A 23,801-nucleotide genomic window follows, 5' to 3' on the forward strand; every position below is an offset into this window, starting at 1 on the left:
TTTATAAAACCATATTGATCTTCCTTTACTATTTTGGATATAATCTCTTCTATTCTATTTACTAATATTTTCGTGAATATTTTATAATCCTGATTTAGGAGGCTGATGGGTCTGTATGAATTGGGATCTTCTGGATCTTTCCCACTTTTTCTTACTGTTATTATCTCTGATTCTCTCCATGTGTCAGGGATTTTCCCTCCCTTCATTATGTTATTAAATAGAATCTTCAATTCTGGAATTATTATTTCTTTCATTTCTTTGTAAAATTCTGCAGTGTATCCATCCCCTCCCGCAGATTTTCTATTTTTCAGTGTGTCAATAACCTGTTCTATTTCTTGATACGATATTTCTGTTCCTAGTTTCCTATTGTCTTCTCTATCTATTATTTTCTGTATTTTTTCATCAAATTCTCCATGTATTTGTTTTTTATACAATTCCTGATAGAAGTCTACAAATGCCTCCCTTATTTCCTTGGTCGAGTTTACTTTTTTATTATATTTATTTTTTAACTGAATGACTCTTCCTTTCTCTTTCATGTTCTTCAAATAGTTAGCCAATTTTTTCATTGTATTCGTATTTTGTCTTTGGAAATTATTTTTAATAAATATATCTTTTTTCCATAAATCCAAATTATCAATTTCTTCTAACTGTTTCTTTAAATTTTCCAACTTTGCTTTCGCCTGCACTTGGTATTTATTTTGTAGTAATTTTTGTGTTTCCTCTATTTCTCTAAACACCCTTTTCCTTTCTCTATCTTGCTGTTTCTTTACTGCCAGTTCTTTTGCTATACAGTAACCCCCAATTACTGCTTTTGCTGTGTCCCAGACTGTTTCTGTACTTGCTGAACCCCTATTCTCTTTGAAGTAATTTTTTATTTCTTCTGATAGTTCATTCTTAAGTTTATCTGTCTTAATTATAAAAAATTTTATATCTCCAAGTTTTTATTGCCTCCGTTTCATCAGGCTCCTCTATCCTTAACTCCACTATAATAGGTGCATGATCTGAAATCCAGATCGGTTGTGTTTCCATATTTAAAATTCTAGACCTATTAGTATTTTTTATTAATATATAATCTATCCACGAAAAAGATTTATGACTTTGTGAGAAGTATGTTGGCTTTTGGTTTATGAGATTTGCTTCAAATATGTCCTCCATTTTCCATTTTTTTACAAGGTCTTTGTTTTTTCTAAGGTCCATATTAAAATCCCCTCCAATTATTAGCTCCCCTTGATAAATTTCCTGTACTTTCCTAAACCACTCTGTTTTTGGCTGATAGTAGAGAAAAAATTGGACAAGTCCCCTAGCATCAGATATCTAGACCTTTTGGCTACTTACTTATCTAAACATTTGCAAGGGAAAGATGTAGGCAGTGATGTTGGTAATCTTGGAGCTGGTACTAATCATTAATATCCATTTCAAATTACACTAATACTTGAACTGTATATAAAGGTTGGCTTTATGAAAATAGATGAATTTAAAATGATTTTTTGATTTTGAAGAAATTAGTCAAGAAATAAAGAAAGAAGCCTCAGTTATTGATGAGATGATATTTTGAGAAATTGTCGTTCCACATTTTGCACCTGTGCTATTTCACTTGTTAGATAAACAAATACGGATGGAATGGACACAGGCCAAATCCACATGAGTTTAATTGCTAAATGTCTTTGCACCTACTTGTTAAAAGATAGGGCATGTCTTATGAGAGAAGCCTTTATTTCCAAAAGCTGTTTGAGCAAGATAAATTAAATGTAATCAATTTGTCCACAACGGACAAAAATGCAGGTTTCATCCAAAAACCCAGTCTTTCCAGTATGTCTTATGTATTCTACAGGGACTATTACATAAAGGTGAGAGTATAGTCTATTCTTTATGGCTACCTTTTTAGGGGGGAATGCATACTGGAGAAAACCTATCAACATTAGTTAAAGGGGTGATATTTCACACAGAGTTACCATAACCTTGCCAAAATGAGTGTTTTTTCTAATGTTCATTTTCCACTTCAACAGCTGGCATATTAAGATGGACTCATCACATTTTCATTACAGATTTCCCTCAGCTTCATAACTTTAAGATCCAAAGGGTCTGTAATTAAAATAAATATTTGCATGATAAACTGGAGCATTGTTACTCCAAAGGTTACATACAACAATTCTTGAAAATGTGAAGACTCCATGGAATAGAGCATAGATTTCTGTGTTTTCAATATTTGTATGGGGGAACACAAAAAGAATAAAGTTTCTAGCTTAGTAGAAACTAAAAGTCTTACACTTTACATTCCACTGCATTCTTCTATTTTATTGTCTCTTGTATATTTGTCTATTGACATTTATATGAGGTATCCTATCCATTTGTTTGTTTAGAAACTAATACTACATAATTCACCCATGAAATTTCTCTGCAAATACTACAGTTGTATAGATTCAAAGTGTGAGGTGGGAAAAAGGGACAGGTGTAGTAGCTCTCCCATGTCACTATTCCATTTCCTCTGTATACTTTGAGGGTCACTGTGTGTACAGGGTATGTTTCTTTAACAATAGAGGAGCTTCCTGAAATTTAGAACTTTGGGAAAGCTAGGCTTCTACATGCCTCTTGCATCCAGGAATTAAATTGTTCAACAGAGCACAGTGTATAAAACAGCAGCTAAAATGCTTCAGGCCAAACTACATGTGCGTGAAGATCTTGAAACTCACTTTTGTTTGTTTGTTTGTTGGAAACTGCCCTGTCCCCTAGGGGAGATAGGGTGGAATAAAAATAAATTATTATTATTATTTTATGACACAGCAAACAAGATAGACATGCTGGATTTTGTATCACAAAATCACAAGTCGAACATTTCCCAAGTGTCTAGGCCTGTGTGATGTATTTTCGGATGATGCGTGCAGATCCAAGTAGGGTGGCCTTTTGCAGTTGGCAGATCGTAATTTTGTCAATGCCTATTGTTTCCGAATGCCGGCTGAGATCTTTTGGCACGGCACCCAATGTACCGATCACCACCGGGACCACCTGCACTGGTTTCTGCCAGAGTCTTTGAAGTTCAATCTTGAGGTCCTGATAGCAGTCCTGATAACCCTAAGAGCACCTAACCCATTAGCATTATGGAGAATCAAACCAAAACAAAGTCTATACTGGCTCGGTCGTCGCCCAGGATAAAAAGGACCGCGGTGGATGCTGCTGATTCTGGACATCCATCGACAAGTGAGCTACAGAATCAAAATACAAATGAACAGTCACAGAAGCGGCAAAAATATTCAATGCCAGAAAACCGCACAATTATTATTATTATTATTATTATTATTATTATTATTATTATTGACATTTTTATCAGATCAAATCAAATAGATGTGACAGTCAGGAGTATGTATTACCCACTTAATCTGATATGCCAGCTATGCCCCTTCCTAGAATTAGAATGCCTAAAGATAGTAGTGCATGTCCTAGTAACCTCAGGGTTGGACTATACATCTATACCAAATTTGAAAAGTCAAATTACTTCAAAACATGGTAGCCAGATTGGTTACAGGAACCTATAAGAGTGAGCGTATTACAGCTATACTAAAATCACTCCACTAGTTGCCAATTTGTTTCGAGATGAAGTACAAAGTGTTGGTTGTGATCTTTAAAGCCCTACATGATCTAGGTTCAGGTTACCTACAGGACTGCCTTTTCTTGTATAATCCACCCCATGCACTTAGGTCCTCAGGGGAAGTTCACTCCAATCAGCCAGAACCCAACTGGCAACTGTCACCCAGAAGACCTTTTCATTGGCCACCCACAGACTGTGGAAAGACCTGCCAGCAGAGATTCGACAGCTAAATGAGCTGTCAAAATTTAAGACAGAATTAAAAATCTCTTCTAGCATGCCTATCTAGTCAATTTTTATCTATACATTTTAACTTTACATTTTATTAATTTTAGTATTCATCTTTGTTCTGTGTATTTTGAAATATGTATTAATGGTATTATATTTTATTTGTGCATTTTAATTATGTTGTACCCCACCTCAAACAGTGAGAAGAGGAGGGTAACAAGTAAAAAAATGTTGTTGTTAAATCCCATTTTTGCCATTAATGCAATTGATATTTTGTTCTTAAGTACTGTGCTATTTAAGTTCTGATTTAAAATGCTTTTATTAATGACTTCAGGGACTGGGAACATGTAATCCTCCAGATATTGACAGTAGTTTTCATCATCCTTCACTACTGAAGACTATATTTCCAATCTTACTTCACTAAGGCAGTTCATCAGTACCTGAGTGGAAGGCACACATTCCCCAATTCTGCTGTATTGTTTTCAATTATAATATGGAATGATTTTATTAGCTTTATTAGTGTGGCTTTGAGACCAGCATCCATATCTAGTTGCTATGTGCACATCAATCCTCAATATGCTATTCCCCACAACAGGCAAGTAGCATTACAATTTCAAGTGCCTAGATGAAAATGTGAGAAAGTTATAACACTCATGGAAGCCAGTAGCAATAACTGAAGCTGAGATTAGTTTAAGGACCATCAGTGAATCCATCTCTGACAGCAGGTGGCTTTCATGTTAGTAGACCAGTAAATTTCTTCAGGTTATTAGTATGAATGGTAAATGCATGGTGCTTAAACAATCCTCCAAAATGAGTTCAGCAGTTCACTTAGTTTGGGTGAATTCACAGCCCTATTCCAGCTGTCCCTCGTTGAAATGCCAGCCAATCTCTATATTGAAACACCTCAATGATCAGGTACTATCAAGGACAGGAACATGGGCTATGTATGCATATGAAATAATGAGTCAGAATTGCTCACAAAACGATCACTAGGCACTTTTTTTTTATCATAGCTGGTATTTAAACTGAGATTATTACTTAATCAAGTGTATAGGTAAAGTAAAGGTTTTCCCCTGACATTAAGTCCAGTCATGTCTGACTCATCTCCATTTCTAAGCTAAAGAGCTGGCGTTGTCCGTAGACACCTCCAAGGTCATGTGGCCGGCATGACTGCATGGAGTGCCGTTACCTTCCCGCCGGAGCAGTACCTATTGATCTACTCACATTGGCATGTTTTCGAACTGCTAGGTTGGCAGGAGCTCGAGCTAACAGCAGGCACTCACGCCGCTCCCGGGGTTTGAACCTGGGACCTTTCGGTCACCAGCTCAGTGCTTTAATGCCCTTCGCCACCGGGGCTCCTACAATCAAGTGTATAGCTGTATTTTATTTTAAGCCAAATTCCAGACCTTCCTATTCAAAGAAAATATTTCAAATCCAGCTTTTGTGTTTTGCACTTTAAGCTTGTGTAATGAATAAAGGTCAGTGAATTTCCTATTCTGCTCCATCAATATTGCTGTGCAGCCTGCCATATATGCCAAAGAAAGTGTGCTGCTGTAGCTTTAGTATTTTCTAAGGTGTATTCTAGGCCCTTGCAGAGGAAAACCACTCTGAATACCTATCTATCTATCTATCTATCTATTACTGATACATTCTTAATTAAGTGGTTAATATCATTTGTGAGTCATAGATAATAGACATAGAGAAACTGAACATTACTTCAAAACAGTTTCACTTATTTTATGCAGCCACTATCATTATATCATCAGTAGTGTTTAAGCTATCAACATTATATTGATTAACTCTAAGGTATTACTAGTGCCAATGGAAAATAACTATTTGTAAAATTATAACATACATATCAGTGATAGCTATCATTCATAGGTCCTACATTTGTAATGTCTGATAAATACAGAACTAAAAAAAGGAGGGGTGGAACAGATGTGAATTACATGTATGTAAAAATGCCTTGTGTGTAAATGAATGTATTTTCAGGTCATCTGTTCAATGAATTTCATAGGGTTTTGCCAGTTCTGTCCTCTGAAATATAGCCTTCAACACCTGGTTTACACTGGTGGCCTCCCATCTGGATATTAGCCATGGTTGATTCTCAGAGCCCTTCCACACAGCCATATAACCCAGAATATCTGCTTTGAACTGGGTTATCTGAGTCCACGCCATATAGTCTAGTTCAAAGCAGAAAATGATGGATTTTATTCAGCTGTGTGGAAGGAGCCTTAGTTTCCAAAATCAAATGGGATCAGGGATCCTTAGAGTATTTTAGTAGCTATTAGAATATAAAATCCGCAGGCTGGAGAATTATGAGCAGTATCAGTCCATATTCATATTAATAGGCACACACTGAACCTCATTTTCTGTGCAGAATAACATGATGGTGCTCTGGGAGAAGAGAAACTGTCTGTAGGTTCATTATACTGGACAAATCATGTGGACACTATCTCTTGAGTGTTCCCACATATGGAGTTCCCTCGTTTTCAAGGGATCTGGTGGTGATATGGCTTTCTACACTGTCATGTAAAACCAGGTTATCTGCTTTGAACTGGATTATATGGAAATGTAAACTCAGATAATCCCATTCAAAGCAGATAATGTGGATTATCTGCTTTGATTATCTGGATTATATGGCAGTGTAGAAGGGACCCAAGAAGGCAACTACAGCAAAAAACAAAACAAAAAAAACACAAAACTCAGAACAAGAAAAATCAGATCAAACAGACTCACACTTGTCTGAGGGTCTACTTTGAGGTAATGTGGACAGAAACAATTTCCCCTGCCTTCAGTATATCTATTTCCTTAGTGATCAGGGGTCTCTTATTTGTTAGCAAGATAGGTAGTATCTAGACCACTCAACTGCTATGTGTCAGTCACTTTGCAAATACAATTGTCTGGATCCATTCCAAGCTAGAAGCTATAATGAAAACAGATCCAGTTGGTGAAATTTTTTCCCTCTATCCAGTGATCATAGATATGTCTTAATTCATACAGTCTAGGGATGTGGACAGGAGGTTTTTTCCATTAGAGGTCAATGATTTGGAAGGGAATCTTAAAATCTGACTCTTGTTATTAGAAAGAAAGGAGATTGAGAGGAGGAGGAGGACATGGTGACTGATGATAGTTTAAAATTTAGCTGGCACTGTTGGATGGAAATAAGATTTAGAAGAGAAGGGGCAAAGAGTTGAGCTAGTTAAGCAGTGAAAAACTCATAAATAATAATCAACTGTATTTGAAAATAGTGCTGGTACTACAATTCTGTATAAAGTTATACAAGATTATTTATTCTGATCTGGACAAAATACCAGGGCAATATTATTATAATTTTTATCATGCATTTGAGCTTGAATATGAAGAAAGCAGGTGTTGACTTCTTTCAAGTCATTTTCACCAGATAATATAGGTGTATATATGTGTCTGTACCTTCTAGTTACCAGTTGACTTATGGAATTCTTTGAATTTCATATGATTTTCTTAGACAGGGAATATTAAAAGGTGATTTTCCCAGTTCCTGAACATAAATGGTAGTGTAGTAATCACATCACTTCACTTCATTTCTTCACTTCACTTTATTTCTTAATTAGTCACTCTCCATCAGAGTACTCCGAGTGACTTACAATTTAAAATATCATTCCACAATATAAAAACATTCAACAGTGACTATTTGGCAAATTAGATCTGATTTACTTATTTACCTTTTTACAAAAGGTCGCAACTCCGACAGTGCTCTAACATATGGAGGCAATGCGTTCCACAGAATTGGAGCATAGGTCGAAAAGGCTCTATGCTTTGTAGCTTCCAGGTGTACCTCCCTAGGGCCCAGTACGTATAGGAGATTTTCCTGGGAGGATCGAGGTGACCACTGATGGAAAAAAGGAATGAGGTGGTCCCTAAGATATAATGGTCCTTGGCCATTTCAAGCTCTAAATGTCAGGATCAGTATCTTGTAAGAGATCCAATGTTCTATTGGTAGCCAATGCAGTTGTTTCAGAATCGGTGTAATATGGGATCTTATAGATGATCCCGCTAGCAGCCTGGCTGCCGCATTTTGGACCATTCGGATCTTCTGGGTTTTTGTCTTCGGAAGGCCGGCGTATAAGGCATTACAATAATCCAACCTAGTGGTGACTGTTGCATGGATTACCATTGCCAATGCTTCTGTCAAAAGGTAGGATGCCAATTTCCTTGCCTGGCGAAGATGAAAAAAAGCCTGCTTGCTTATGGCAGTGATCTGGGCCTCCATCGTGAGCGATGCTTTATGATATTAGTATCTAAGCATAATCATCTGTGTAAGCCCTGAAGAAAATTATTACGTTTATAATAGAAGTTTGATGTGCAGTGGGGGGGGGGGGGGGTCCTCAGGAAATCCTATGGAAAGGTATACATTCAACATTACACTGATTATTGCTATTAACAGTGGACCTCCTGGGACTCTTTTCCCATAACAGATTCCAGTCCTGTCGTATGCCTGAAATATGAAAACATTATCAATGAGCTACAGAATCTGGTAATAATAATGCCTCAACATCATAATAAATAGCCAAAACTCTCCCTTTCTTTCTTTATTTTGATTCACTTTTAATATATCAAATGTATTGTATTGCTTACATTATAGTAGCAGATTAGAAACATCTGCTCATTTGCCACCAGTCTACTAACAAGAGAATGTCTAACTCATTTTCATTCAGGCCATCCTGCTTCAAGGCTTGAGTAAGAACACTATAATCTAGCTGTTGAATGTTGATACAGGTCCAGGTTTATACTCAGGAGCCTTCAAATGGAAACATCACCTTCTTGCCAAGGATTCGAACAGTGATAAACGCCATTTGCTTTCTCTCCCCTCCTCCGCTCTTCTTTTTCTCACTACTCTAGCTCCATCCCCTATTACAATAATTAGAAAAGACCGGACATCTCGGAACAGTGTCTCTCTGTCTTGGCAAGAACCAGAGCATCCTAATGGGATCATATTGGACTACGAAGTCAAGTACTATGAAAAGGTGGGAAGGTACAGCAAAGCATTCAGGAAGGGAACTTTAGTTAGGCCACAGAAAAGGTACAGTGAGAAGCTGAAAAGAAGTGGCCATACAATTTGCTTATGGGTTCCTTTCCAAACACTTTAAAATAAGTTCAGCTGTTGAAATGCTAAACAAGTGACATGGAAGATCAATTATTCCAGTTTAGCTGCCATTTAAACGAAGAATTGTCACATTTTACTAGAAAGTCTTCTGCTTTGTGTCCTTTAGAAGTATGTGCTGCTAATCACCTCCACTCAAATTTGACATTAAATTAGGATAAAGAGGTTACAAAATCAGAACCTCCTTGCCTTATCCATATAAATGTGTGCTTTGGATAAGGCAATGAGGTTCTGATTTTGTAACTTCTTGAGTGGAGGTGATTGAGTGCCTTGCAACCTTCCATTTAACCATGAGGAAGATTGGAGGTGAAGTGGATGATATGCATATTCTCATGTCTTGTCCCATTCTTTATTTTCTTTATTGGCTGAATAGGGCTATTGTGTGATGTTCTTCCTATGGGTAATGCACATGGAATGTATACTTATTTTAAGAAAATAAGTAAAGCTATTCTTGGCCTTGATGCATTAGTTTACACCTGAACTTCTTCATCAGTTTTGATGTAAACTAATGCATGGTACTAAGCTATGGTATCATATCATGCTGAATCTGAATCAAAACATTCAAGGTAACCCAAAGTCAAAGTTGTATATCTTCATTACAAATCTGACATTCAGCTTTTATGGTGCAATAGGCTAGGAAAATTATATACTGTAAATTCAGTACACCTTTCAGCATTTAGGCTTGCTATGAGGTAAGGCCCTTTAAATATGGTTGGACCTATTTCTGATAAAAATGTTCATGGGACTGTAGTTTTCATTTCATTAATTAATGAAAAATATAGAAGTTGAACTATTAAATATGTCCACATGAGCTCTGTCAACAACTCGGAGTAGTTGAATTTCCTATAGCTACCATCCAGCACTTTTCTAACTTGGGGAAGTAAAACAGCTGTTGTTTAAGGAAGTCGGAAATCAGTTAATTCAGCAAAGGCCAACTTTACAGAAATGCTATACAGTACCCCTGAGTCCATATGGACTACTTAAGACCTAATACTTTCAAATCACTGGTGAAACTAAGCCATTTTCCTAGCAATTGGGACTTAACTTTTAAAGCAGTATAAGTCAAAGTACAGTAAAAAGATATTGCCAAGTTTGATACATTAATAGTTTACCTTCAGGTGTGTTTTAGGCAGCAAAAGTCATTAAAGATGAGAACCAATCTCATGTGAGGTATCCATGACTTAGATCTCCAGTATGTTTTTTTTCTTAATTCAGAGTAGCATCAGGGAATTGTAACCTTTCTCCCTTTGCATATCCTATTCATAATTGGCATTTCATTGGCAACTGTACTTAAATTATCTCCAGAAATTGCATACCAGACATTTTGATTCTACATTGCCTTTTTTTCACAGCCACAAATCTGGATGTTTCATGATTTACAAAATAGGATAAAATTTTCAGGATCATGTCAATAAAAATAAAGGGAGGAGGGGCTAAGAAAATGTATAATTGGTTTTCTCAGAAAATATACAACCACCCGGTTTTCTCTTTCCCCATATGTTGTTCAGGGAGCAAAACTCCGAGAGAGGTTTCTCTTTTCTGAAATGCTGCATATAGCAAAGATCACGATATAGAATGGAAGAAGAGCAAAACATTTCTATGTCCTCATGTTTTGATCATAGTATGAGGCAGGTGATGAATCCTGCTTTATTTCTCTCTCTCTCTGTTATCTGATCCTTTCAGTGTCTCCAAGGAGGTCAGATAGAGAGATTTATATGACTATATTTACACGTCTTAATATCCAAATTCATTTCCAAGAAAGGACATCTCTGATTACATCAAATGTAGAATCCCTTTCACCATTCTGGGAAAGGAAGATAACAACCACATGTGAATACAATTAGCTTCAACTCTCTATACTATTTATCCACCCAGGATAACATAGAAGAAAATTCTAGTGTAGATGAAAATAAAAATGATGTGTTACCCCTATTAGGTTTGAGTGCTTTGGTTTTTAATGTGGCAATTTTCTTTTCTAAAGCAGGAACAAGAGACAAGTTACACCATTCTGAGAGCAAAAAGCACTAATGTTACCATCAGTGGTCTCAAACCAGACACAATGTATGTTTTCCAAATCAGAGCCCGAACTGCTGCAGGATATGGCACCAACAGCCGCAAGTTTGAGTTCGAAACAAGCCCAGACTGTACGTATTTCTTTTTTTTTCTTTTTTTAAAAAAACACCTCTCTCACACAATTATTTTGAATGTTTTCCTGCACAATTTCAAAATTATATGGCTGACCAACTATATTTTCTCTACTATAGCAAATGTGATTCAGTACAGTATTTATGATCTGCCTTTCCAGCTAACGTACCTATACATTTTTATATTTTGTCGTTATTTAAAACATGCTATTAAAAGTATACTATATAATGGTGCAGGTGGTATTCCTACTTTCTCCTACCATATCTTATTTATGTTATCAGAATTAAATGAACCCTAAGATGCCTAGATGGCAAGTCTTGCCAGAATATAAATTTAAAAGATCTGTAGTGTCACAATATTGTGAGCTGACCCTATTGACTCCAAAACTTCTGAACTCCAGAACTGCAGTATAATTTTCCCCTCTTCCAAGTTTACAGAATGGTGCATTGCTTTCATTAACTCTAAATATAGTGGTTTTTCCCAAGTCAACAGTGGAGTGGATTCATCAGAAATGGGAAAATAGCTTTGCATGCAAATTGAAGCCAAAGGAAATGATGTTGCTGTTGAATGCCTACTTTATGTATAACCTAGATTGCTTCTGCACTAGAGCCAGAGGCACTGTTTTTTCTCAATCTACCGATGGTAGAATTAAAATGAAAGTTCCACTAGGGAATGCACACACACACACAATAGCCTTGAAATTTTCAGCCCCATGCCAGAGTGAAAATAGCAGTGCTTTTTCGTTGTAGTTGTTTTTGCATGCAAGGATACACAAAGAAAATCTTTACTTCCCTAAATTTCATATGATATTTAATATAGTCAGTATGAGAATAAAAGTGGAGGTGGAGGGAAGGAGGACATCCCTGTGGGCAAGATTCTTGAATGTTATTTGCTCAGAAGAAAGTCCCTTCCACCTAAAAATTAATTTATAACTTCCTTCTTCAGCTCTTACTCATTTGTTGCTTTTTCTTTATCCAGCAGAACTTAACGAATACATAGTTTTGCTGTACTTTAAGTACTTCTGGTGAATATAAGGATATTACTTATTGTTTTTTTCCCTCCTTTGTTGGGAAAGTAAATTCATTTTACAGTAGTCTGCACTAAGTCGTGTGAACATAATCTTAGAAAGTGCAACTAAGCTGTGGTCGAAACTCATGAAGGGCCATTGGACATTAATCACTCTTTTTTACCCTCACAGGATTATGGTAAAGTTAAAGAAAGAGGAATACCAAATATACCCATTTAAACCTCCTTGAAGGAAAGTTTTGAGTAAAGTAATTAATTCAGTATGACCCCCTTATCCATGGATTTTATATTTATGCTTTCATACATACATGTTCCAAAATCCACCCTCCCCAGAAGTGTTTATGAACCTCTCTAAGTCCTTTGGTGTAATTCTATGTTATGCTTTCACCCCAAGTATAATCAAAATATTGGATTTCCTATTATCCATGATTTCAGGTATACAATGGGGGTTTGTGCATATATGTCTTGGAATATATTCATCCACAAATTGGGGGTCATACTGTATATGTGAATTTTGCTAAGTATCTCTTAGTGTACTGAACTTTTTCTGAACAAATACCATTTTTTTGCAGAAAAGCTCTAGAGACACTAATTATAGCCTCACACATTCACTGTATAAAATGAATTTTGAAGAAGGGAGGAGGAAATACTATGTGGTTATATTATAACATTGTTTGTGCCACAGATACGACTGTGTTGACATTATCCTTCCAAACTCCTCATTAAGCATCGGTGTCTTAAATGTAAGAAAAAGTTCTGTTTGTACAATATAATGTTTCAACAATAAATAGAGAAATATATCTGCAATCAAAGCAATCTTGCACTTGACATGTGTGACTGTATGAGATCTGAGATATTTGATATTCCTGCTCTTTCTGGAAGTTAGCCAAGGAAAAGTTGTCCTTCAACTTTTGGGTTATATTTTATGATACACATGGAACATTAAATATGGCATTATTTATGGGGAAATATAGCAGACAAATATTTGTGTATCCAGTCTTAACTAGAGCAAATCTTTGTACAATTCTTTATTATCCTAATATGGTTTTGGTATTGATTTTGATTGGTCACTTTGCAATCATGAACTGGATTAGAATAAACCTGTCTTTTAAAAAGTTGTTCGCATGCAAAGCTGTAATAGCTCTTGCAAAGCTTTTGAAACTATAAACATAAGTAGGGCAAGATTAAGCATGTTTAAAATCAGGATTTTAAAACTAAGTGTCCATGATAGCTGTTATATTCACCAAACACCAATAAATCTCATTTATACCAATAGAATTGGTTTCTTTTGACCACCCTTGATGGTGCTCTGGTTTGAAAGCCTTGATAAAGCTACAAATCATGACATAGTTTAGAATACTTCATTTCTGTACCTTAAAGGTCTTTAATTTAATTTTAAATTATTGGAAAAATAAGCTAAAGCAGCAGTTTGAATCTTGTGTATGCAGAAAAACAGTCCTTCTAGCACAATAGAGTGTCTCCCTCCTTGTGTTCTGCTGGTTTTCTAAGGAGGAAAAGCCAGGTTAGTATTGGAAACTGAAAGATTATACAGTATTTCTCAAATATAGTAATGCATTGACAAAACAAAAGCTGAGCAACAACCAGTCTGAAGCCAAAACACATACCCACACATAGGCACACAAACACAGGTCTAGCAGAGAAAAGAAAACATGCTTAATCTTCTTTGTACAATATATAAAACAATCTTTACTTACAAAAACATATGCATGATTAAACACATGAGGAGAGAAAGAAGAGAGCATTTTCAGGTTTGAGTGACATAGGAAGGGAATGGATGTGTGAAAAATTTCCAAGAATCAGGAAGCCCCATAAATAATACTTTATACAAACTTCTTAAGAGTAACATATGACTCAGCAAAGAGTGAGTGTAAGCAAGCAAATGTTAATCTAAATTCAATCTAACAATAAACTCTGGTATGTGAAAGGACAATACCGGATCTAATCAACATTTTCATTTTCCATTGCTGCTGTCCTGTTAAACAAATACATAGGAACCTTGAAGCAGGCATCCTCAAACTGCATTTTTCCAGCTATTTGGGTATCCAACTCCCAAAATTCCTGACCATTGAACAAGTTGGCTAGGGCTTCTGGGAGTTGGAGGCCAAAGCAGCTGGAGGACCACAGTTTGAGAATGCCTGCCTTAAAAGTACCAGATCCCAGCTGATCTTGGAAGTTAAGCAAGGTCAATCCTGGTTAGTACTTCTATCCAGTCCAACTCCCTGCCAAGAAGCAGGAAAATCATATTCAAACTACTCCTACAGATGGCCATCCAACTTTTGCTTAAAAGCCTCCAAAGAAGAAGACTCCACCACACTCCAGAGCAGAGAGTTCCACTGCCGAACAGCTCTCACAGTTAGGAAGTTCTTCCTAGTGTTCAGGTGGAATCTCCTTTCCTGTAGGAATTGTTCTGTATCCTAGTCTCCATCCTAGTTGTCTCCATCCATTGTTCTGCATCCTAGTCTCCAGGGCAGCAGAAAACAAGCTTGCTCCTTCCTCCCTATGACTTCCCCTTACATGGGAGACTATCAGTGGGAGATTACCAATGAACACCAGGCCCTTTAAGTTATATTTAGAGGGAAGAGCTAACCAAACATCCTCTGAGTAATCCTTGCCTAAGAAAACCCTCAGGAATTCATGGGGGTTGTCATAAATTGACAAGTGACTTGAACACATACACACAATACCCTTATTATTTACGAACTGCAAAAAGGCATCATTCTCAAGAACAAAGTGATACTATAATTGCTTTCTCCTTATCCATTGCATTCATTTGTCTGTATTGATATACTGAATGTGCTTTGCTTTTCTTGTTTCACTCATACTTCTTTCCTTTTAATTTCTAGCCTTCTCCATCTCCAGTGAGAATAGCCAGGTTGTCATGATTGCCGTTTCAGCTGCAGTAGCAATTATTCTGCTAACAATTGTCGTTTACATTCTGATTGGGAGGTTAGTTCATCATATGTTTTATACATCTATTTCCATTGCTTAAATGCTTCATTAGAATAATGAGGAGTGACACCAAGGTTTGGGAGTGGCAATATGTAGGGATTTTGTTCAGTCTGCATGTTGAAGCAAAACAGACCTGATACAAACTTTTCTAATAATGTGTGGATAAGCAATACAGCCATGCCTCAGATTTTTCTGTTCACTCTTAGCTGATTTTTTGTGTTTTTACTTCTCACACACACAAGCCCCCATAAAAACAAAACAACATATGTATATTTTAAAATGAAATGGATTTAGAAATCTATACAGTACAACCACCATATTTTCAGGTGATACATTCCTGAACTTCATGTGAAGCCATCAATAATAATGAATCCTATTCTTAATTTCAATTGAATAAATGATGGGGGTACTGAGAAGAGGGTATAGTCTTTAAGGGAAGTTATACATGAATAAATAAAAACATTGATATATCAATTCTGCAAATATTTGACAACACATTTTGAAATATCTACTTCTGTGAAAAAATATATTCAGAAAGGTATATTTAAATATGAGTATTGTGCTCAGCCTTCAGGGTTTTTTAAAAAAAAATCACAGATTAGTAGAGAGAAGTGAGAAGGAGAAATTGATTCAGACTGGAGATTGACTGATCCCTCTCTTGCTAATGGCTGGGTTTCATCTCCGGCTCACCCCCAAGAGCAGGAAGTAATGGCAGAACTACACATAGTAACGAGGCTGCTAACAATAGTAGCACAAGCCCTCCAGAACTTGTTAAAAAGAGCTATAAACACATTCTCGGGCAACTGTAAAACTAAACTGGAAGGGTCAAAAATCAACATATAGTCTCATTAGCCAATTTCCTCAAATTCCCTCAGAACATATTGCAGCCTGTAGGGTTCAGAGAACATAACCGGTACTAAAATTTCCAACAGGTACTTAATTGTTCAGGGAAAACATTTCATTCTGTTTTTACGTGCAAGCAGTGCATAAAAAGTTAGATTTCTGATGTTTTTGCCTTTTATTGCTTGTAGGTTCTGTAGTCACAGTAAATCAAAACATGGAGTTGATGAGAAGAGACTCTACTTTGGTAATGGGCATTGTAAGTTACAGAAACATATATTAAGATTTTTTAAAAATGTATTAACCAAATGTCTCTGTCCTTGTAAATAAAGTTGTGTTATGATACAGGAAATGAGCTCAAACATTTTGTTGTAAAAAGAAATCCTACCTCACACCATCTTTGTTTTCAATTTTGTGTTCTCGTCTTTGGTATCACACATGGCAAAGAGCTAAGATGTATTGCATTTCAACTGTATGTGAGATTGATAAACCCTAAACATGCTAAACAAGAAATTTAAACATATGCTTTTTCAAATTATGCCAATTTTAAGGTAGCACTATAATATATTTAACTCAGACTTAACTATGTTTAATTACAACTAGGTTCCACTGTGTTCATTGGGAGTAATATATTGTAAATATATTCAAGATTAGAAATTCATAGCATAATCTCACCTCAAAATTATGAAGTGGTTTTAAATCACACAATCATATGTATGTTAGACACAGATCTTAAAGATCTGCTGACAGATCAGCTTGTCAACAGAACTGCTCTGCTTGCTAATATATACTAGTAGAAGAATAAAAAATCCAGCCTAGACACATAACAATAATGCTGGCACACAATTAGCACATTTTAAGCATTATTTTAGCATAGGATAATCTGAAGTATCACTTAATATTTTTACACTAGGAGGTTACAAAATTTTAGCTTGTCTAGTATAGCCAGTTAGGGTTGCTATATTACAACCTCATCATATGGGGCTAGATTCGGCGCAAGCACGAATGGAGCCGGCTGGCTCTCATCAAATGATGACGTACTGGCTCCGTAGGTGCAGAGGGATGGAATTGGTGTGCCACCACTGCCCTGGCAATATGGGAGGCTTCCCGTGTTGCTCAATCTATGGGGGAAGCTACACGGTCCACACTTCTCCCCATGTGACCAGCGAGGCAGACGATGTGAGGTGTGGGACACCAGATTCCTCACACCTTGCAGTGAAGCGGACCACCATCTCCTTCTGCCACCAGCCATCTGATAAGGTAGCTAGTTTCATTAGATAAGAGCACTGGCAAGTTAAGAGATCTTCATAATATTGTATTTGTTTTCACATGTACAAGCAAAGCATATTGGGAGCAAATCAACATGCCTGCATGAAACAGCAAATCCACTAACCATGCATCAGGTTTCCAAACTTCATCCAAACTGTAGCTCTCAGTTCTACTTCTCTCTGTTTCCCTGATTCTGTCTAAATTCTAATCCAATGCTGTGTTTCTACTTCCTCTCAAGAAAGATGTTAAATTAATAAACCTGGAATCAACAAGAATAATTAAGATCCCTTTATAAAATCTGACTTCTCTCACAGAATTGTTTAGATAAAATACTGGAGTAGGCTTAAAAATGAGATAAAGATATTTGGATATGATAATCTTAATAACTTGTAGCTAAGAGTGCTTTTATTTATTTATTTATTTATTTATTTATTTATTTATTTACAGTATTTATATTTTGCCCTTCTCACCCCGAAGGGGACTCAGGGCGAATCACATTATATGCATATAGGGCAAACATTCAATGCCCATATACACATAGAACCGAGACAGAAACAGACAGGGGCATTTTAACCTTCTCCTGAGGGGATGCTCGATTCTGGCCACAGGGGGGAGCAGCTGCTTCATCATCCACTGTGATGGCACTTCCTCATTCCAACGTCGTAAATTAGTTAAATTTGCCTCCCCACTTTTATAAGTGGTACCTTATTTCCTACTTGATAGATACAACTATCTTTCAGGTTGCTAGGTCAGCAACAAGCAGGAGCTTTTTTTTTTTTTAATTGACGGGTACTCACCCCGCCATGGGCTGGCCTCGAACTCATGACCTCATGGTCAGAGTGATTTATTGCAGCAGGCTGCTCACCAGCCTGCGCCACAGCCCGGCCCCTTTTGCCTTAGAACAGCAGTGGGAATCACATGGCCCTCTAAATATTATTGTTCTGCAACTCTCATCATTTCTCAGCATGAACTACACTGGCTATGGGTGCTGGGAAATGCCTGTCAACAAAATCTAGAGATCTGCATGAGTTCCTCATCACCATCAGAAGATACTTCTGGTCACTTGTCAGTGGCTTTCTTTTTCATTGATACTTTCCACTGTAATTCTTTGCATAGTATACCATTTTTCCAAATGTATTTATTTATTCATTTTGGTTTTATTTATAACCCACTTTTGAGGGAATCTCAAAAATATTTTTAAAACATAAGTACAAATAAAGGCACAAAAGGTTATTTCATTAAAACAGATTTAAAGAAATTATTTTTAGTCTCATTAAGAAAAGAAAGTGGGATATAAATTATTTTTAATGATCTTAGTCAAGTTGGCTAAACTAAGACTGTCATATTTTGGATATATCATGAGATGATATGGCTCATTGGAAAACACAATAATGCTCAGTAAAGAGAAGGGCAGTAGGAAAATAGGAAAACCAGATCACAAGTGGATTCATTCAGTGAAGTAAGCCATGGTTTTGAATTTGCAAGGTCTGAGCAGGACGACTGATGCCTTCGGCTCTCATTCATAGGGTAACCATAATTTGAACTCAACTTCACAACAAATAACATACAATATTACATGTCAATTGAATTGAAAACAGTCTAAAGGCATATCAGTATAACGTACAGCACCCAGCTGTATAGGTGCTTTTATTTACACCGAAACAGTTGACAAAAGCTCACTTGAATAAAATAGACCTTCCAAGGTACCAGGAGGACAACAAGAAGGAAGTCATTCGAGCTTTCCTTGCAACAGAATTCCAACATCTGTGCATTTCCACTAATATAAAATTAATACTGGATACAACCTTACAGTTATTTGTCAAAACTGCATTCCATGTTTCTAGTTGTTTTAAATGTTTCTTTTATTTCATGACAGGTGTTTTAGAGTCAAGAAAAATATGTCCTTCAGAATAAATCATCTACTAATAAGCCTGATCTGAACTGTTCTCAGTCAACTTGGGAACAGTTTCTCAAAATAGGACTACCTGCTGAGCATGCCCTTGTTTTCTGGTATCATAGAAGGCCAAGCAATGCTTCTCACTAACAAGTCTCAACAGCTGGTCCCTGTGCTGCGACCCCTTGCCATGCAACAACAAATGATGCATTATAGCACAATAACGTTTTCTTATGTGGAAAAAAGATGAATTTCATTGAGTTCTGCAAAGGACGTTTTTGGCAGCCTCCCTATCCCCTGTAGTGAGCAATGTAAAAACATGGTGATCAAGTCACATTTCTCATCTTGACTCTCGTAACTTGAGGACCAATCCGCATGCATGAAATACATGCCCATGAATATTGCTGAATGCCAGCATCCATTATTGAACAGATGATAAAACTATTAAGCTCACTTTTGTCCAAACAGGTGCCCTCTCCCTGAAATGGAGATGAGGGCTACTTAAATGTCTGGCATCTATTCAGTATTTCTCATGCAATCCTGAATCCTAATCCTATACACTACACAAGGTCAGTCCAATCAATACACAGGGTGATGCAGTTGACTCAGACTACTAGTTTGGGGGTGTTACGGAAGGTCGTAACACATTTATTAAGTTAGTATTGAAGGAGGGTGATAAAAATGGATAATGTGGATAGATGTAACATTTTCTGTCTCATGTTCTGAAATAGCTTGCCTTGTTTCTGAATATCCCTTGACTGGGATATGAACTGAGTATCATTTGCTGTTCTGCCTCTAGGTTTTTCACTGAAGTGGAGTTAATGTGATCTAATCAGATACCATACTAAATAAATATAAAGTCTAGTTTGAAGAATTTTTGGAGAGAGAAAGAAAATACTGGGCTGAGCAGTATTTCCATCAGTTCTTACTACTCAGTATAAAAAATAGATTGCTTGATACAACATATTTCACTGTATTCCCTTTCTACTGTCTTTTATTCTAGACATCACGGCTTGAAATGTGGAACAGGAAACATGCCCTCAGCCCTGATTCTCTGATTGTTTGCGGTCTGTTTTGCTATATCTCTCATGAGGAGGATGAGGGCTGCTTCCCTTTGCTTTAGACCAAAGACCACCAATAGCGCGCGCACACACACACACACACACACACACAGGGCACAGACTGTTGCTTTCTTCCATCCATCATGGAGGAGAAGTTCATTCCATTTCAATCTGGATAAATGTGATCACCTTGCCCCAGAATTTTCTGGAACTCAGAGGCTGGTGTGAAATGTTTGAGATAAACATAACCGCCATGCTTCCCCATTGTTTTCAATCATAAGAAACATTTCTTGTGAGTTTTATATGTTACTTGAAAATCATATTGGAATTTACATCAGCAGTCCCTTATATGTAACTTTCAGACTACTGAAACTGAGATCTCTGCTTAATTATTGGGACGACTGAAATGTCTCTCCCCCCCCCCCCCCCCCCGCAGCCTTTTCCCTTTGGAATGTGCCTGCACTTTCTTTATTGCAAGCATACAAGCTGTGATATGAAGCTACTTAGGGCCATTCACCAACAGTTAACACACTGGGCTTAGCTGTCCACTGAGGAAATATGTGCCCCCCTTCACAAGTTCTTCATTATTCAAATTTAATTAGGTTATAAAACAGAAACAGCCATATTAAAAGTGTCTTGGATAAATAACAGGTCAAAAAATGTTTTCCTAGCTCCTATACACTGAAATGTCACAATCACTATTCTGAATTAGTCAGAGTAGTTACATTCCTGTGGATTTAGCCACTTGTTTTCTGCTTTTGTGTTCTATAATAATGTTCTGACTATAATATCAGAAACAATTTCAGATCTCCTATGGAAAAAATGTGGGCATTTACTGAATGTATAGTTAAGACTTCCAAATATTTCCTAAATATTTTGACTTCTTTCTAAGTGCAATTCTGTTCCCATGATTTATACATATTAAATATTCTGTCCCTATAGCAACAGATTGGTGACTGAACAATTCTCAATTTACACATTTTATGCCAAGAAGGGGAAAAAAAGGGTTTCTTAAAAGAGGTTTCCTCAAATATTCATGGAAATCAAAGCCTAATATCAGACGCCATTGTTAGACTATTTGGTGCCAAAAGAAGCCAACTCTGAACATAGTCAGAGATCATCCCTTTATTATTATTAAATCTGCTCCTGAAGTAACATCTGATTTTTGAAACAGGTTTCTGAAGTGATTCCTGGTGCAATATAAATCTTCTGCTTTACCTTATGTTAAAATATATGCTTAATTGTTTTTTCTTTTAAAAAGATGATTCAACACATATATCTACATTTTGTCTTGCTTTAGGATGTAATAGGGCATATCTCAGAGCTATCCACATTATTCATTTAACAGCTAACATTTAAGGCAGAGTTGGGGAACATTCAAAACTCTTTATATTTTTGTCCATAGTACCCATTGTCTCCACACAACATGACCAATGGTAAAGGATTGTAAAGAACCAGTGATCCATCAGCCCTGTTTTTTGTCGGTTGTTTTTGTAGCTACTACTGGATCATTCAAGACCAGTAAGTTTCCCCTAAATTGCCACTAAAGCAGTATAAACCTGAATACCTGGCCTTCATCTGGACTAAGTTGGTGGAGTGCAAGTAGCTGCAAACACTGCATGCAAGGGTCTCCTGGGTTTGCAGCAGTGGGATCAAATATCTCCTTGTACTTCTAGGGCTATAATAAACTTTCTATACTTCAGCCTGTAGCAGCTGGTTTATTTCAGTCTGTTGATTCTGGATTTCTGGAGAAAATGTCTTAGCTGTGAACGGTTCCCTGCAGCCTTATTTCGAATCCTATAATATCACTTCAAAGAAGCAGAAATACATTTTACCTCCTCAGACCATCTCTGTTTGCCCACATCTGGCTGAAGCCTTTCTACCTTTTTACTACCCGTAGGGCAATTCATGATAGAGAAATGGAAATGGAAATAATGATGCTTGCACAGAAGGAGCTGTAAAGAGGTGTAGCTTTACACATGCACATGTGTTTATTATCTGCTGCTCATGACAGAGTCTACTTACTATATGGATTTTTTTAAGTAATTGTTGTGAACAGATTATTCTATTTGCAATCTCCAATCAGCTGATAATGCATACCCTTTGGAGCAAAAAAATATGAAAAATTCGGGAGCAAAAGTACTGACTCTACAAAGGTTTTAAATTGGTCTTTTCTTTTCTATTTGTTTTCTTAACAAAGCGGAGGAGGGTGTCTGGACCATGTAGCCCAACATAAATCACAACGAACATTTATAAGATATTAAATCTAGAGCAGTACACTATTCTTATGTGTGCATGTTTTAACTACTGCTCTTGTTTGTTTTATTGTGATATATTTCTTAACCAATCACAGACCATAGAAAACCAGCATATTACAGGTGGCAAAACACATTCTCTCTGTTCTAGATAGGATCCTGAAAAGATGTTTACTAGAAATTAGAGAATATTTTCTTGTTGTTTGATTAAATACTTCGTTAATCAAATTTAGACCCATGGTTTAATAAACTGACTCAAATCTTGAATAGAAAGAATAAGGGTGGAATGAAAAATTATTGCTGGGTCAGAACAAATGTTCATTTTAGAATGAAAGAGAACTTTATTACAAGTGGTTTTGATACAAAGGTACCACAGAATGAAAATGTCTTCATATTTGGGATGGAAAGAGCATGAGGGTTTTAAAAAAAATGTGAGAGAAAGGGGAAAATGAGAATTCATCTGCCTAGCTCCAGAGTGTTGAGTTTTAAACCTTTAAATATCTGATTAGGAATCTTGTGTGCTCAGCCATATTATATTTGAATAAGGTGTGCAACATTTTAAAAAGATATTCCTGGTCTGTTACAAATACATTGCAGGCAAATCAGATATGTTCTTCTCAATTTGGGGAAGAATACTGAATGTATCTTCATGACCGTATCTCCCCCTATGAACCAGCGCAAGCTCTAGGATCTGCCGGGGAGGCCTTTCCCTCACTCCCGCCTTGATCACAAGCACAGTTGGTGGGGACGATAGAGAGGGCCTTCTCGGTGGTGGCCCCCTGGCTCTGGAACTCTCTCCCCAGGGAGATTAGATTAGCCTCCACTCTGTTCACCTTCTGTAAAGACTTGAAAACTTGGATGTTCCAATATGCCTTTGAATGATAGTTTAGCCCCTGGTTAGGTTCTGCGCATCCCTAATTTATGGTTTGGTTTTTCCACACTTTACTCCCAGCCCTATAATCTGCATTCTGCACCAGCCCTTGTCCTTCTCTCTTGATTTGGAACATGCCCACTTTTTCCGACTACGTCTTGTGATGTTAGTTGATGTGTTTTTATGATTTTTTTTTACTTTTCTGGTTTTAAATTGTTTAATTACATTGTTTATTTGTTATATGTTTTTAATTGTGTTTTACATTGTAATCCTTGTTTATACTGGGCTTGGTCCCCATATAAGCTGTCCTGAGTTCCTTCAGCGAGATGGTGGTGGGTTTTAAGAATAATGTTGTTGTTGTTGTAGTTGTTGTTGTTGTTGTTGTGACCAATGCAATTGAAAAAAATTACTTAATAATTTGATGAAATGAGAAACATTAATGGTCAAAAATAAGATGCTGACCATTTTTTCCATACAAATAGGATGTAAATCACCTGTCCTGGGGACTTCAGCAATTCA

General features: G+C 36.7%; 1 protein-coding gene across 3 annotated transcripts in view; it reads left to right on the forward strand.

Moving 5' to 3' along the window:
* LOC100567130 (ephrin type-A receptor 3) overlaps window positions 1-23,801 on the forward strand; it is a 267,235-nt gene that overhangs the window by 200,005 nt on the left and 43,429 nt on the right. For 2 of the 3 annotated variants that reach the window (XM_062974905.1, XM_016992540.2), the window contains exons 6-9: window positions 8,690-8,814; window positions 10,933-11,095; window positions 14,987-15,089; window positions 16,124-16,191. In XM_062974905.1, coding sequence (XP_062830975.1) covers window positions 8,690-8,814; window positions 10,933-11,095; window positions 14,987-15,089; window positions 16,124-16,191 — 459 coding nt within the window. The remainder of the gene's footprint in view (window positions 1-8,689; window positions 8,815-10,932; window positions 11,096-14,986; window positions 15,090-16,123; window positions 16,192-23,801) is intronic. The other variant, XM_062974904.1, reaches the window with a different exon arrangement.

The sequence above is a fragment of the Anolis carolinensis genome, chromosome 3 (genome assembly GCF_035594765.1).
Source record: "Anolis carolinensis isolate JA03-04 chromosome 3, rAnoCar3.1.pri, whole genome shotgun sequence".
In the NCBI taxonomy this organism is placed as follows: domain Eukaryota; kingdom Metazoa; phylum Chordata; class Lepidosauria; order Squamata; family Dactyloidae; genus Anolis; species Anolis carolinensis.